The following is a 13,916-nucleotide window of genomic DNA, read 5'->3' on the forward strand; positions in this document are numbered from 1 at the left end:
AATTTTTTTTTCAAAAATACCAATCAACCATTAATGTTAAGTATGGCATACCAATGAATTAATCTTGAAATTTCAAAATATTTTATTAATTTTAATTGAAAGAAACTGACTGGTTTGTTGAAATTCAACCAAAATGTTGTGTGGTTGGTTATTATTTAATAAAATTAATTTAAAAATAGATTATTTTTTAATGGGGGTGATTTGGTTGGTTTATTGGGGTTGTTTGCAGTGTGTGAATAAAATCCAAATTGGATCAATGATGATCTCATTATAATACTGAGACAACAAGTCTCACAGAGCTATAACCTCTAAAACTGAAATTGATTGGACCCATTTTACTTTAAAACTTTATCATATTTTCTCTTTCCATAAAATATCACAACAGGTTTACTCTAAAGAAGTGTGTGTTTGTTTAAAATTGAAATATCACATTATATCTAAATAAAATTGACCATATCATCCCAACCTACACCCAACTTGAAATTGGATTGGTTAAATTATATTAGATTTCATTTGAAATTTAGAAAGTTGGTTATTATTTGTGGATGGATTAGAGAGTTAGTTTTCTTTTAATATTGAGTGTGTGATTTTAATATATTTTTTCTTATATCATTACAATTCAAGTCATATCTGATTATTCAGTGTGAGTTGGTTTGTTAGATTATTATGATGAATAGATTTAACTACGTTAGTACGTATATACGTAGAGTAGTGGTACTTTTAAAATATTTTATATATATCCAATGGTATTATCTTATCTTTATCTTTTAGAACCAAGATAATCACACATCTGAGGTTACTCTGTTAAAGTTCGACACAAACATGACTCCGATTTGTCTTTTAATTTCGTCATTGAACGCGCATTCAACTCTGGACAGATACTTATTTTTTTAAAAAGACAAATGTAGAATCAAGTAACAAAACAACTTAACAACCAGGAGTCAACACATACACACATACACACATACACACACACACACACACACATAAACTAAAATATCAAGTGAATATTTAAATTAACAGATTCGGTTGCTTGTTGTTCTTCTTTGAAAGAATTGTGTGTAGAATATTCTATACTTTTTAAAAAAAGATACCTAAGCACACAAACAAACACACAACACACAAAACACACAATATATGTTGAACTTTTGTGTTGTGTCTATGTGTGTTGTTGTTGTGTGTTGTTCATTTGTATCCGTTCAACCAACCAAACAATAGAATTTATAAAAAAGGAATGAAATACACTGAGAATCCAATCAAAAAGCTGTTGAGATAACACTGTGATATAAAGATCATGTTGGTATGGTTGTTTAGGATGACGATTATGTGTTTTTAAGTGTTGTTTTAGTTGTTTTTGTTGTTGTTGTTTTTGTATTTGATGTCGACGACAATTCCCTATCTCTTTTGAATCTTTAGATAATCAAAAAACCATGATCTAATTCAAAGCACCAATCTGTGATAAAAATGAAATTTTTTTAATTGTTGGGGGATCATCTTTTTGTGGGGTTTTTACCCCCTTTGGATATCAATGTTGATAAAAGTAATAGATAACATTGAATACTATATATAGATTATATTAGCAAACAATCAAGTTTGTTTGTCGGTTACATGCAATTCAAACTTAAATTTTTTTTGATCGAACAGATCTCTTATAATTCATGAACATTATTGTCAACTGACAGATCAGGAAATATCTTTTGCAAATTCAATCAATTTCAATTTACAGTTCATTGTTGTTTGTTCTAGAACCATTTGGAAATGTCGTTGTTTAATTTTCAATCCTGGGGATCTAATAATTTAATATTAATATTCAAATATAATTATTTTTAATTGTTTGTTCAATTTTGAATTGCTAGTTAAAAAAAGACTACATTATTATTTTCCAATTTATTTATTTAGGTTTATTTTAAATTAAATTTTGGAAATTTGAATGTGTCCTATGTTTTGAATGAAGATCTCGTCGCTCTCCTCCTAGGCTATGTGTACCAATGGGCATGTATTTATTGAGGTAGTGGTAAACTAAATAGAAGAATACTAATAGTGTAGATAGAAATAGAATGAAACGTTTGGAAGCTGCCGCTGTACTGTCGTTGCCAGAGGATTGCTCTTTCTCCTGTAAGTAGTTTTTCAGCTTCACATCTAGCTTTTTTGCAATTTCATCTATCACCAACAGGTCTTTTTCATTTATCTCCACTCTATGATCCAATTCCAAAAGCAATTCATCTCTACAACTAGATTTTAATTTTAATTTTATCTAAAAACAAAATATAATAAAATAACTATATTAATATTGTTATTTTCGAACAAAATTATATTAACATTGTTATGCACATACCTCTTTGGTAAATGATTGTATATTTAATATTCTTTCTTGTACATTCTCTGAAATATATTCTAATTCATTGAGAAGGCTATGAATGTTATTGAAATGTGTTGTATTTTCAATCTTTGAAAAGTTACTGGATCTAACGTAGAGTTGTTGACACTTTATTTAGGTAAGAAAGTAAGTAAGAGTAAAATTAATATTAATTAATAGATATATTAGATAGTTTGTTAATAATTACTACATACAATATGAAACTCTTCATAGAGATTATCTAAAGATTGGTCTGTTTCCTCAGAGTGCTTCTTGAAGAGCTTGATCGAATCGTCCACTGATTGGAACGCATTCTTTAAGAATCTCTCGAAATCAAATGAATTGCCATTGGTTGGTAGAGTATAGTTAACACTCTTTATATCATCCATTTAATTTAAAAGTGTAGAGAGGATTCGAATAGTTCATTGATATCTACACACCTTATCAATGTATAAGATTTTTTTTTTTTTCGCTTTGTACAATAAGGAATATTTGTATAAAGTTAGTTGTCCAGCTAATTATCTGCTGCTGCCTACAACTTAAAACTTTAAAATAACAAAAACAAAAAATTAAAAAAATTAAATAATTCGTTATAATAATATTATAAAAATAAGAAAAGAATCACACATTAGATTTATTGTTTAAACCAATTGAAAAAAAAAAATAAAAAAAATGAAAATAAAATGAAAATACAATTTTCAATGATTTAATTTCTATCTATATACACACACACAGATATATCTGGGTGATGATTTTGCTTTGAAAAACAAATAATAATAATATCAAAAAAACAAAAAAAAAAATATTCTATAAATAAAAAAAAAATCAATTTATATAATATTAGTTTGGATGTTTTGGGAGGATACAAAAAAAATATAAAAAAAATAAAATAAAATAAAAAATAATAATCCCGTCAAATGTAACGACTAATTAAAAAAGGAGGTAGTCAGATCAACAAAGAACTTTGAATTTTTAAAAAAGTTTTTCAAATTTTTTTTTTTTTTATTATTATTATTATTAATGTTTAATTTATTATCTTTTCTTACAAAGAGAGAGAGAGAGAGATTCATAGTCAAATATTTATTAGTTTTGTTTTAGTTTTAACTAAAACAAAAAAAAAAAAAAAGGACAGATAGATAAATAAAATCAATATGGTTGTTGGAAAGAGAAAACAAGAAGAGGAATTCGAAGAGGAACTCGCTGATAATACAAAGAATCTAAAGAGACAAAGAAAACCAGTAAACAATATACAGATAGTTCAAAGCGATGACGATGAAGAGATAGAGGAGAGTGGCGATGACAGCAGCGACGGCGACGACGACGACAGCAGCAGTGGCGGTGACAGTGATATGTCGGATATCGAACAATCTCAACCGATTTCACCGATTGCCAAAGGCAAAGGAAGAAGAGCTGCTGTTGCCAATGGACATGCTGCTAAAACCAATGGAAATGGCAATGGCAATGGCAATGGAGTCAATCATCACAATAATAAAAACAATAATAATAATAATAATAATATACAACAGAATGGTAATGCTCCTATGTCTCGGCGGAACATAACAGAGGATGGCAATGAAGAGGAAGAAGACGAGCTGAGTGAAGACGAAGAGGAAGTGGCAAGATCGCTACACGAATCAGAGTTGGGAATCATCGAGAAGATCACTCTCGAGAACTTTATGTGTCACAAGCATTTCGAGATTGTTCTCGGTCCAAACGTAAACTTTATCTCTGGTGAGAACGGTAGTGGAAAGTCGGCACTGCTCGTCGCTCTCATGGTTTGTCTCGGTGCCAAAGCAGGTACAACCAATCGTGGTCATAAACTAGCGGATCTAGTTAAAACTGATTCACAGTATGTATTAACAATCGCGATCGTAGTAATATGTTATTATTATTGCGTGGTGCTATTGCATTGTTACTAACATGTTTTCATCTATTTCCATTTACTACTACTATGAATGACTATGAATGACGATGTCAAACAATGAAGAGCAGCAACAATATCTGTTAAACTTAGAAATAGAGGAAACGAAGCGTATAGACATAAGGAGTTTGGTGATTCTATCATTATTGAGAGAAAGATATATAAGAGTGGAACTAGTGGTGGATATAAAATCAAAGATGCTACCGGTAAAAAGACAATCTCAACAAAACACGACGATATCCTACTGATATTGGAGCAATTCAACATTCAAATCGACAATCCAATGGCCATTCTAATGCAAGATACATCCAGAGAGTTTCTTAATGAATCGACTCCACAAGCAAAATACAATGTAACTATAACTATTCACTACAATAGTAATAATAATAACTATCAACTTATCAACTTTTGCTAACCAACCTTACTTCCTTTTAGTTATTCTTAACAGCAACACAACTGGATCAAATGAAGAAAGATTTTAATTTTATTGACGATAATATAAAAGAAATCAATTCTATATTGGAGAAAAAGAACTATGTAAGTAGACAACGTAGAGTTAGTTAAGCACTATAATATGATGACTAATAATAATAATAATAATAATCGATTGTTTGTGTCTATGATAGATTATTGATGAGATGGAAAAGAAAGTGGCGGAATATACAAAGGAATATAAAGAGTTACAGAAGGTGTTTAATTTGGAGACTAGTGTGCAAGAGTTGAAGGAGAAGTTGGCTTGGTCTTATGTGGTGGAGATAGAACGTTCGATTGCCACGCTGACTTCAGAGTTGGAGGCGTGCGACAAGGGTGCAAGTGACAGTCAGCAGAGGGTGGACGAGCTACAACAAAGCATCACCAATGTCACTCAGGAGATTGTGAGGCTGCGCGCTGAGAATGCCGCGCTTGTAGAGTCGACCAGAACGTTTGACGATCGTCGTCAAGCCAATCAGCTGCAACTCAACGAGATTCACAAGGAGGAAGCAAAAGTGACTGCGAAAATCAGCGATTTCCAAAAGAGAATGGAAATCATTCAGAACAAAAAAGCGCGTCAGTTGCGTACGATCAATGAACACCGTCAGAAGAACTCACTCTCACAGAACAACCAGGCGAAATACGACCAGATCGAACAGAAGAAACAGGAGATTGAAAAGATTGAGCATGCGCTCGAAGGCGCTACACAGGCGCGTGATCATCTCAAGGGCGAATCGATGGAGGCACAGCGTAATACTCAGGAGACAGCGAAGGCACTCTCTGACATCCGATACCATGTATCGAAGCTGGAGAAGCAGATTCAGGGTCTACAAAATTCAAAGGGTGATCTGTCGCGTGTCTATGGCGACAAGATGCCAGCGCTCCTCAAAAAGATCAGAGACAACCAACGTAGATTCACTGGAAAAACACCGATCGGTCCAATCGGTATGAACATCAAAGTACGACAAGAGAAATGGGCATACGCCATAGAGTCGTGTATCACAAAGAAATCACTGCGTGGATTCATCGTTGAAACGTTTGCAGACGGTGATCTTCTATCTGCATTTGCCAAAGATCTTGGTATTCCGTAAGTGTTTCAATACATAATAATAATCATCATAGCCAGTATTAATTGATTTGATTTAATTGATTATTTTCATACACATATATACAGTGATTTCGAAGTGACATGTGTTCAGAAATTCCAGGATCGTGTTTATCGTGAGATTAGAGATGATTTCGATCCAAAGTATTTAACTGTTTTGCGAGCGATCGAATCGGATACACCGCATGTTCTCAACTTTTTGATTGATACAAAGAAGATTCACACTACACTTTTGGAGGAGGACAGACACAAAGCAGAGTATATCATTTATCAAGAGAGACCGGCGTTTTTGAAGGATGCTTACACGTTAATTGGTGATAAGATCTACATGAAGGGTAACACACAGGGTATCACCACCGGTATGAAAGGTCAGGCCACAATGTTGCAGGCCAACGTCGAAGACATCATCCATTCCTATCAAGCACAGATCGACCAGATGCGTCCGGATCTCGACCAGAAGATCCAACAGGACAATTCCGCCAAGCAACTGCAGCGTACTCTTCAGAACGAAGAGTCAAAGAAATCTAGCGAAATCAACAAGATGAACAAGTCGATTTGGGACCTGAGGAACGAAATCAGGTCGATCGAAGACACAATCGTCGAAGTCACCGACGATCCTACAGAGGAGTGGGAGCGTGGTATCCAGCAGATGGATATCGAGTTCAACGAATACCGTGAGTCTATCAAACAGCAAGACGAAGAGAAAGCTTTGATCATCGCTAAGCGACTGCCGATTCTCGCGTCAAACAAAGAGCTGGACGCCGAAGTCGGAAAGATCAACCGACAGATCAATGCTGCCGATCAAAAGATTGGCGCGCTGGCGAAGCAAGAGCGTGAGCTGCGACAGAACGAAGGTAAACTTCTCATGACGTCAACCAAGCACTCTACACAGCGCGCAACCATCGCGCAGCAACTCGAAGCACAGAAGCAGTCGTTGATTCAACAGCAGGAGAAAGCCGAGCAGTTTTGTGGACGTGTCGAAGTGCTCGAGAAGGAAACACCGGACCACTTGACGCGTGATATCAATAAGCACAAGGCGGCAATCGAGCGTGAAACCAAGGGTCGTCGTAGTCGAGCGGAAGTAATCAACTCGCTGCGAGACACCCAGGCGTCGCTCCACGAAGCCACCGACAAGCGTGACACCCTGAAAAAGCTCTGTCAAAGCGCCAAAGTGCGTCTGGACGACCGTTTCCAAAACTGGCAAAAGTTCCGTACCAAGATTTCGCGTCGTACCGCGCTCTTTTTCAATATTTTCTTGTCGCGTAAGGGTTACTCCGGTAACATCCAGTTTGACCACACCCAGAAGCGTCTCGAAGTCAACGTTCAGCTCAATAAGATGGCACCGGCCAACCAACAGTCCAGCGCCATTCAGGCGGCAAAGGGTCAGGCCAAAGGCAAAGGTGACACCAAGACACTGTCGGGTGGTGAGCGTTCGTTCTCGACGGTCTCACTGCTACTCTCGCTCTGGGAGGCAATGGAGTGTCCGTTCCGTGCGATGGACGAATTCGACGTATTCATGGACGAAGTGAACCGTCGTATTTCAATCGATCTTCTCCTGAGCAAAGCCAAAGAGAACCGCAACCGACAATATATTTTTGTAACACCGCTTCCACTCAACTCGATTACGCCATCACCACACATTTTCATACACAAAGTGAGACCACCGGTAAGAGGACAAAGGACCATAGTAGAACAACAAACATAATACAATACAACCCAAATACAAAATCCAATAACATAACAATTGAACACAAAACAACAAACTCTCAAACAAATTTGTATATCAAAATATTATTTTTTTTTCCAAATAAACAAAACAAAACAAAAGAAAACAAAAAAAAAAAAACAATAACAAAACAAAACAAAATAAACAATCAAAATCTTTAAATTATTAAGATGTAGGATGAATGAATTAATTTATTTGAAGTTTTGCAAATTTTCAAACAAAAAATCTTTCTTTTTTTTTTTTTTTTTTTTTTTTTCAAAAATATCAACATTTTTTTTTAAAAAAGTTTTAATAATTGTTATTTATAAATTTGTTTATTATTTATTTGTTTCATTAATAAGAGTATAAAGATGCAAGTATGTAAAGATTACTTGATATTTTGTAGAAAGATTGGTAGATTGACAGATTGATTTTATTATTATTATTATTTTTAGAACACTGCCGAAAAAGAAGAATTCAAGAACTATCTTGAAAAATGTGGTGTTGTAGACGCTATCACAAAGGTTTTAGTAGGTCTTTATGAAGAATCAGAGAAGCCATCAGATGCTTTAGAGTATGTATTCTATAACCAATAGAACAGTAGTAGCAACAAAACAAAGAAGAATGACATTTAATGATATTAACATTTACACTCTCAAAAAAAAAAAAAAAAAAAAAAAAGATTCATTAAGAGACACCTTGGTAATTCTGCAGGTATTGATGTCGAAGCTTTGAAACAAGAGAATGCTGAATTAAAAGCTGAAGTTGGTGCACTTACTCAAAGAATAGAAGAACTTTCTAAAAAGGTATGAAAATGAAAATCGAAAGATTTAGTTGGTTCGAACACAACTAAATTATCATGAAAACGATAATGACTTTGTTAACAATCTAACACTTTCTTCCTTTCCCTCTCAACTCAATCATCATTCAACAATTTCAAATTAATATAGTTGGAGGCTGTCCAAAAAGCTCAAGTTTAAATAAATCATTGTGTTTACCAATAATAATGATGATACTAGTATAATCAATCAACAATCAACCAACACATCACCAGCAGAAATAAGAATAACATTTGAATATATATTTTAATAGAACTCTACTGCTACTACCACAACAACAACGAGAATAGTAATAGAGTTTTATTTTGTTATTTTAATAAACTGGATTGTACAATACAAATCTACAACTACTGTAAATGGATGAAAAGACAAAAAAAAATTTGATATTTGATATTTCAAATTGGAACAAATCAATCTATCAATCAATCAAGTTTACTCTGATAAGTTGAAGTGGTGCTTTTTGGGAACAAAAACAAATATCAATGTCCGAATCTGGTTGAGTTGATGATGTAGTTTTTGACAGGTAAGTGTGATAGATGACAACAAACAACGCCCCAAAAAAACCACGTAAAAACATCAAACTAGTTTTCAAAGTAATTTTTTGATCGCAGTCAGAATGGAAATTTTTTAAAAATTTTCATTTTTTTGTTTTAAAATTTTTTAAAATTTTTGTCCTGATTTTTGTTTCTTCAACCTCCTATCTTTTATTTTGATGGGTATTTAATTATTGGCACACAATTAATTAAATATATATAATATATTACCAAATTAGATATCTAATATAAATTAATTCATTTGCATCATTTTTATCTAATTTTATTATATTTTATATATTTAATTTACCAACACAACAACAACCACCACCCTCTTTATTTTAGATTTTATTATTATTATTTTATTATTATCATTTATTTTATTATAATTTGTATAGTTTAGTTAGTATTTATACTTTGTATTTTTATTATTAGTTAGTTTGCTCAATATATTGTTGAAAGGTTAAAAGAAAAGAAAAGAGTTTAATACATATATATAGAAGAGATAGAGATAGACAATGGATACAACAACTAGAAATAGAATGAATGGAAACAAGAAGAAGAAGGAAGATGAAGTAGTTAGTCCTTCAATCGGTTCGCCAGGTTTGGTCAACAAGGCACTGAGTAAAGCGAGTAGTCGAGACGATTTCGACTCGAGCAAAGACGAGACCTCGTCGGACGACGACTCCCAAGCCGTTGCCAACGCCACCAACAACGCAGACAACGCCAAGCCCACAGATCCACCCGAATCGAAATACAAAAAGTTGGCAGTGCGTTCGGTGATCGGTGCCATGATGATTGCCTTCTTCACACTGATCCTATCGACCGATCATTTCATAGTTTCGCTATTCGTTATTGCCCTTCAACTACTGGTTTTCAAAGAGATGGTCTCGCTTCGTTACATCGAGGCCAAGGAGAAGAAGATCCCACGTTTCAGAACACTGGCTTGGTTCTTCTTGCTTTCCGCCTTCTTTTTCTTCTATGCCAAGCCAATTCTAGTGAAGCTTGCAACCTACTACCCCGATATTTTCCAACATTTCGTACACTATCATCTCTGGCATTCATTCTCACTTTATTGTATTGGTAGGTTAATATATATATTAACATCATATTTTCTATAACATATATACTAATCTTTTTTAATTATTTATGCTTTCTCATTTCTTTTTTCTATTCCTTTTCCTTACTTTTTAATAGGATTTGTATCTTTTATTTTCACACTTAGAAAAGGAGTTTATAGATACCAATTCTCACAGTTCACATGGATTCTCATGATTTTGATGATGGTCGTCGTTCAATCGAATTTCATTATCTCGAATATCTATCAAGGATTCATTTGGTTCATTCTCCCAGTGGCAATCATTGTTTGCAATGATATCTTTGCCTATTTCAATGGTTTCTTCCTTGGAAAGAAGTTTATTCAAAAGCCATTAATGAAAATCTCACCAAACAAGACATGGGAAGGTTTCATTGGTGCAACCATCTGGACATTGGTCTTTGCGTATTATGTAGGTTTATTTTATAAATTGGAAAGAAAATACAATTCGAATCAATTCATATTAATAATTCATTATTTATTTTCTATTAGTTTGCTGGATTTTTAACACAATTCCAATGGTGTATTTGTCCAAAGGGTTCCAGTGGATTCATGGAAACACTCACCTGTGTTCCAGACCCAGTATTCGTCGAGAAGGATTACGTTCTTCCAGTTGAAGTATCAGCTTTCCTTTCAAAATACGTATGTATACAAAAATATATTCTTACTTTATAGTGATGATTAACTAATTTTTTTTTTTTTTGGTTTATTTTAGATTGGTATTCAAATGACACATTTCTCATATGTACCAATTCAATATCATGCTTTAGTTTTGGCATTGTTTGGATCATTGATTGCACCATTCGGTGGATTCTTTGCTTCAGGTATCAAGAGAGCCTACAAGATCAAGGACTTCGATAATATTTTCCCCGGTCACGGTGGTGTTACCGATAGAACAGATTGCCAATTCATCATGGGATTGTTTATTCATGTCTATTATCTCACTTTCATCAAGACCAACGACTTGGATGCCAATCAAATCTGGCAAGGTCTATTGATGCTTCCAATCGATCAACAAGTTCAAATCTATCAAAAATTACAAACCACCATCGAATCTGTATTGATCAAAGCTTAAAATAGTAATAAAATAAATAAATAAAATATATATTAAAAACACATATTCTTTTTCATTTTTTTATATTTGTCTTTTTTTTTATTTAATTGTTTTATATATTTTATTTTAAGCTAGATAATAGGTCATTGATTGACTACCAATGTTAATAAAGAATTGTCCAGTTTCAGCTGTTATTTGATTATCTATTCCAATGAATGTGAACTCTCTTGGTGTTAAAACGAAATCTACACGTTGTGAATCACCTGGATTCAACAAAATCTTACGGAATCCCTTGAGCATTCTGACCTCTGGTGTGATTTGGGCATACTCTTTTCCGAGGAACAACATTGCTGTTTCCTTTCCTGTCATCTTTCCAACGTTGGTAATGGAAACAGAGATTCTTACGTAGTCACCGACGTTTCCAGTGAAATTGGTTGGGCCGAATCTGGTGGCGTTACAATTGATATCAGAGTATTCGAATTGAGTGTAGCTGAGACCGTGTCCAAAGTCAAAGAGTGGAGTGTGAATTCCTTCCATCGAGTATTTGTAGTAGTATGGACTGATATCACCGGTCGAGGCGGGGTAGGTAATTGGAAGACGTCCAGATGGATTGATGTCTCCGAAAATAATTTCAGCAATTGGCTTACCAGCTTCCGAACCTGGAAGATAGGCCATGAGAACGGCACCCAATTGGGCGACGAGAGCTGGTGGAAGAACACGTGGACGTGCTTCAATCAAAACGAGAATGATTGGTGCTTTGGTAGATTGCACCAATGTTTCCAAAAGAAAAACTTGAGCTTCGTCCATTGATAGATCATTGATATCACCGGCACCCTCTGATTCTGGGAGTTCACCAAGAACGACAACAACAGCATCGGACTCGGAAGCAGCGTTGGCAGCTTGTTCCAACAATGTTTGATTAATGACACCATATTCAGTACCTTGTTCGAAAACAACTTCGGCATTTGTTTGGTTCAAGTATTGTTGAATACCCGATAGAATAGTAGTTCCAAATGGGAATTCAGAGTTGTATTTAGCACCTTGCCAGTGGAATGTCCAACCACCGTTTTGATTTGGTAGAGAGTCAGCCGATGGACCAGTTACTAAAATCTTTGAGATTTGACTTGGATTCAATGGTAGGACTTGGTTGTTTTGGAGGAGTGTGACAGACTCTGCAACGGCGTTGGCAGCAACTTCACGATCTTCCAATTGACCGATCGATTCAATCAACTCTGGGTCGGTAACTGGATATGGGTTATCAAATAGACCGGTGGCATATTTGAGGTTGAGAATACGACGAACCGACATATCAAGACGACTCTCGGGAATACGACCGTTTTGAACCATACGCAACAACAATCTTGGGAATGAGAAATCGTCGGCAACCATCGACATATCGATACCGGCATTCAAAGCCAACTCGATAGCTTGTACCATGGTTGGTGCAATCTTGTGGAAAAAGTGGAGTTTCTCTATGTCTTGCCAATCGGAGACGGCAAGACCGTCGAATTGCAATTCCTCTCTCAAAACACCGGCGATATACTTCTCAGAGGCATGCATTGGGATACCGTTGATCTCTGCAGAGTTAACCATGACAGTACCGGCAAAACCTTTGTTCAAAGCTTGGGCAAAAGAAGGAAGGAAATAGTGACGCATCATACGCTCTGGAATCCAAGCTGGAGTTCTATCCTTTCCATTGACTGGATTGGAGTATCCAAAGTAGTGCTTGGCGGTACCAACTACAGCTGGAGAGCTGATATTTCCGGTGAATGGATTCGAATCTCTTTGGAGTCCTCTTACAGAGGCTTCACCGAGTTGACTAGCAACGAATGGATCTTCACTGAAGGTCTCATACATACGCGACCACATTGGTTGAACACCAAGTCCAAGAACAGGTGAGAAAACCCATGGGAAACCACAGGCAGCTGAATCTTTACCAGAGATAGTTTGTCCTTGATAGACCAAATCTGGATTAAAAGTAGCACCCATACCAGTTCCCTAAAAACAAAATAGATAAAATTAGTAAATTTCTTTAATTTTACACCTTTAAATTAGATATTATAACTTACATGTGGGAAAAGTGTTGATTTTTCAATATAGGTACCACCATGAATACTGTCAATACCATAGATCATTGGAATAGAATTTGGTTGATTCTTTACAGTGATTCTCTGTAAGGTTGTCAAGAGATCGATCCATTGAGTAGCATTGAGCGAAGAGTAACCTTGAACGATTCCACCAGTGGTTGGTGAATTTAAAAACGATCCAATTTGGAATTCCTTGGTAATTTCATCTACATAGGTTTCATTCAATTGAACTGTATTTGGATATACCAACTTATTAACATCAATCTAAAAAAAAAAATATAAAAAAATAAATTTAAACTATTAATAATTTGGGTTTTATTTAAATTTATAATAAAATATATACTTGTGTCATTTGTCCAACTTTCTCTACGATTGACATCTTTCCTAACAAAGCAGTAACGAAATCATCTCTATTCTTAATATATTGTTTTTGTTGTTCTGTTAACTCTGGTTTTGGGTACATTTCAGAGATTTTGTATTTCTTTTGTTTATAGATAGGTTCGTCATCTTCTTCACCATAAGAGTATGGTTGATTGTTAATATTGACTTTCTCAGTTGCAGCAATAGCAAATGCTACAAAAGATACTAACAATAAAGATAATAAAACGATCTTCATCATTATTTGTATGAATAAATAAATATAAAGTTATTAGTTTGTTGGAACTAAAATAAAACAACAACACAATTGCAATTAAAAGAAATAACAATTCAAAATTTAAACACCTTAAAAACCAACCTCGTAAACATTC

The 13,916-nt window shown here is 34.6% G+C and overlaps 5 protein-coding genes across 5 annotated transcripts; 3 read left to right on the top strand and 2 right to left on the bottom strand.

The window, feature by feature from the left end:
* Positions 1–1,016: 1,016 nt before the first annotated feature.
* PPL_04034 (uncharacterized protein) lies at positions 1,017–2,745 on the bottom strand (the record flags this gene model as incomplete). The annotated part of the gene is made up of 6 exons (XM_020574947.1): positions 1,017–1,076; positions 1,244–1,410; positions 1,725–1,789; positions 2,172–2,254; positions 2,336–2,485; positions 2,572–2,745. 6 exons carry the CDS (start codon positions 2,743–2,745, stop codon positions 1,017–1,019), a joined length of 699 nt encoding a protein of 232 aa, XP_020435361.1.
* A 762-nt stretch (positions 2,746–3,507) lies between these two features.
* Positions 3,508–7,871, top strand: smc6 (structural maintenance of chromosome protein; the record flags this gene model as incomplete). Its single annotated transcript, XM_020574948.1, has 8 exons — positions 3,508–4,205; positions 4,377–4,629; positions 4,713–4,814; positions 4,904–5,263; positions 5,591–5,835; positions 5,923–6,212; positions 6,444–7,519; positions 7,866–7,871. 8 exons carry the CDS (start codon positions 3,508–3,510, stop codon positions 7,869–7,871), a joined length of 3,030 nt encoding a protein of 1,009 aa, XP_020435362.1.
* Positions 7,872–7,929: 58 nt separating this feature from the next.
* On the top strand, positions 7,930–9,389 carry PPL_04036 (uncharacterized protein; the record flags this gene model as incomplete). Its single annotated transcript, XM_020574949.1, has 6 exons — positions 7,930–7,935; positions 8,014–8,132; positions 8,241–8,364; positions 8,509–8,532; positions 8,651–8,749; positions 9,366–9,389. The coding sequence occupies 6 exons, from the start codon at positions 7,930–7,932 to the stop codon at positions 9,387–9,389; spliced, it is 396 nt and encodes a 131-aa protein (XP_020435363.1).
* Positions 9,390–9,448: 59 nt separating this feature from the next.
* cdsA (CDP-diacylglycerol synthase) lies at positions 9,449–11,101 on the top strand (the record flags this gene model as incomplete). The annotated part of the gene is made up of 4 exons (XM_020574950.1): positions 9,449–10,013; positions 10,128–10,438; positions 10,519–10,668; positions 10,742–11,101. The coding sequence occupies 4 exons, from the start codon at positions 9,449–9,451 to the stop codon at positions 11,099–11,101; spliced, it is 1,386 nt and encodes a 461-aa protein (XP_020435364.1).
* Positions 11,102–11,206: 105 nt separating this feature from the next.
* Positions 11,207–13,786, bottom strand: PPL_04038 (uncharacterized protein; the record flags this gene model as incomplete). Its single annotated transcript, XM_020574951.1, has 3 exons — positions 11,207–13,078; positions 13,150–13,431; positions 13,511–13,786. The coding sequence occupies 3 exons, from the start codon at positions 13,784–13,786 to the stop codon at positions 11,207–11,209; spliced, it is 2,430 nt and encodes an 809-aa protein (XP_020435365.1).
* Between the last annotated feature and the right edge of the window lie 130 nt (positions 13,787–13,916).

This window comes from Heterostelium album, assembly GCF_000004825.1.
Source record: "Heterostelium album PN500 unplaced genomic scaffold PPL_contig8, whole genome shotgun sequence".
Classification (NCBI taxonomy): Eukaryota; Evosea; class Eumycetozoa; order Acytosteliales; family Acytosteliaceae; genus Heterostelium; species Heterostelium album.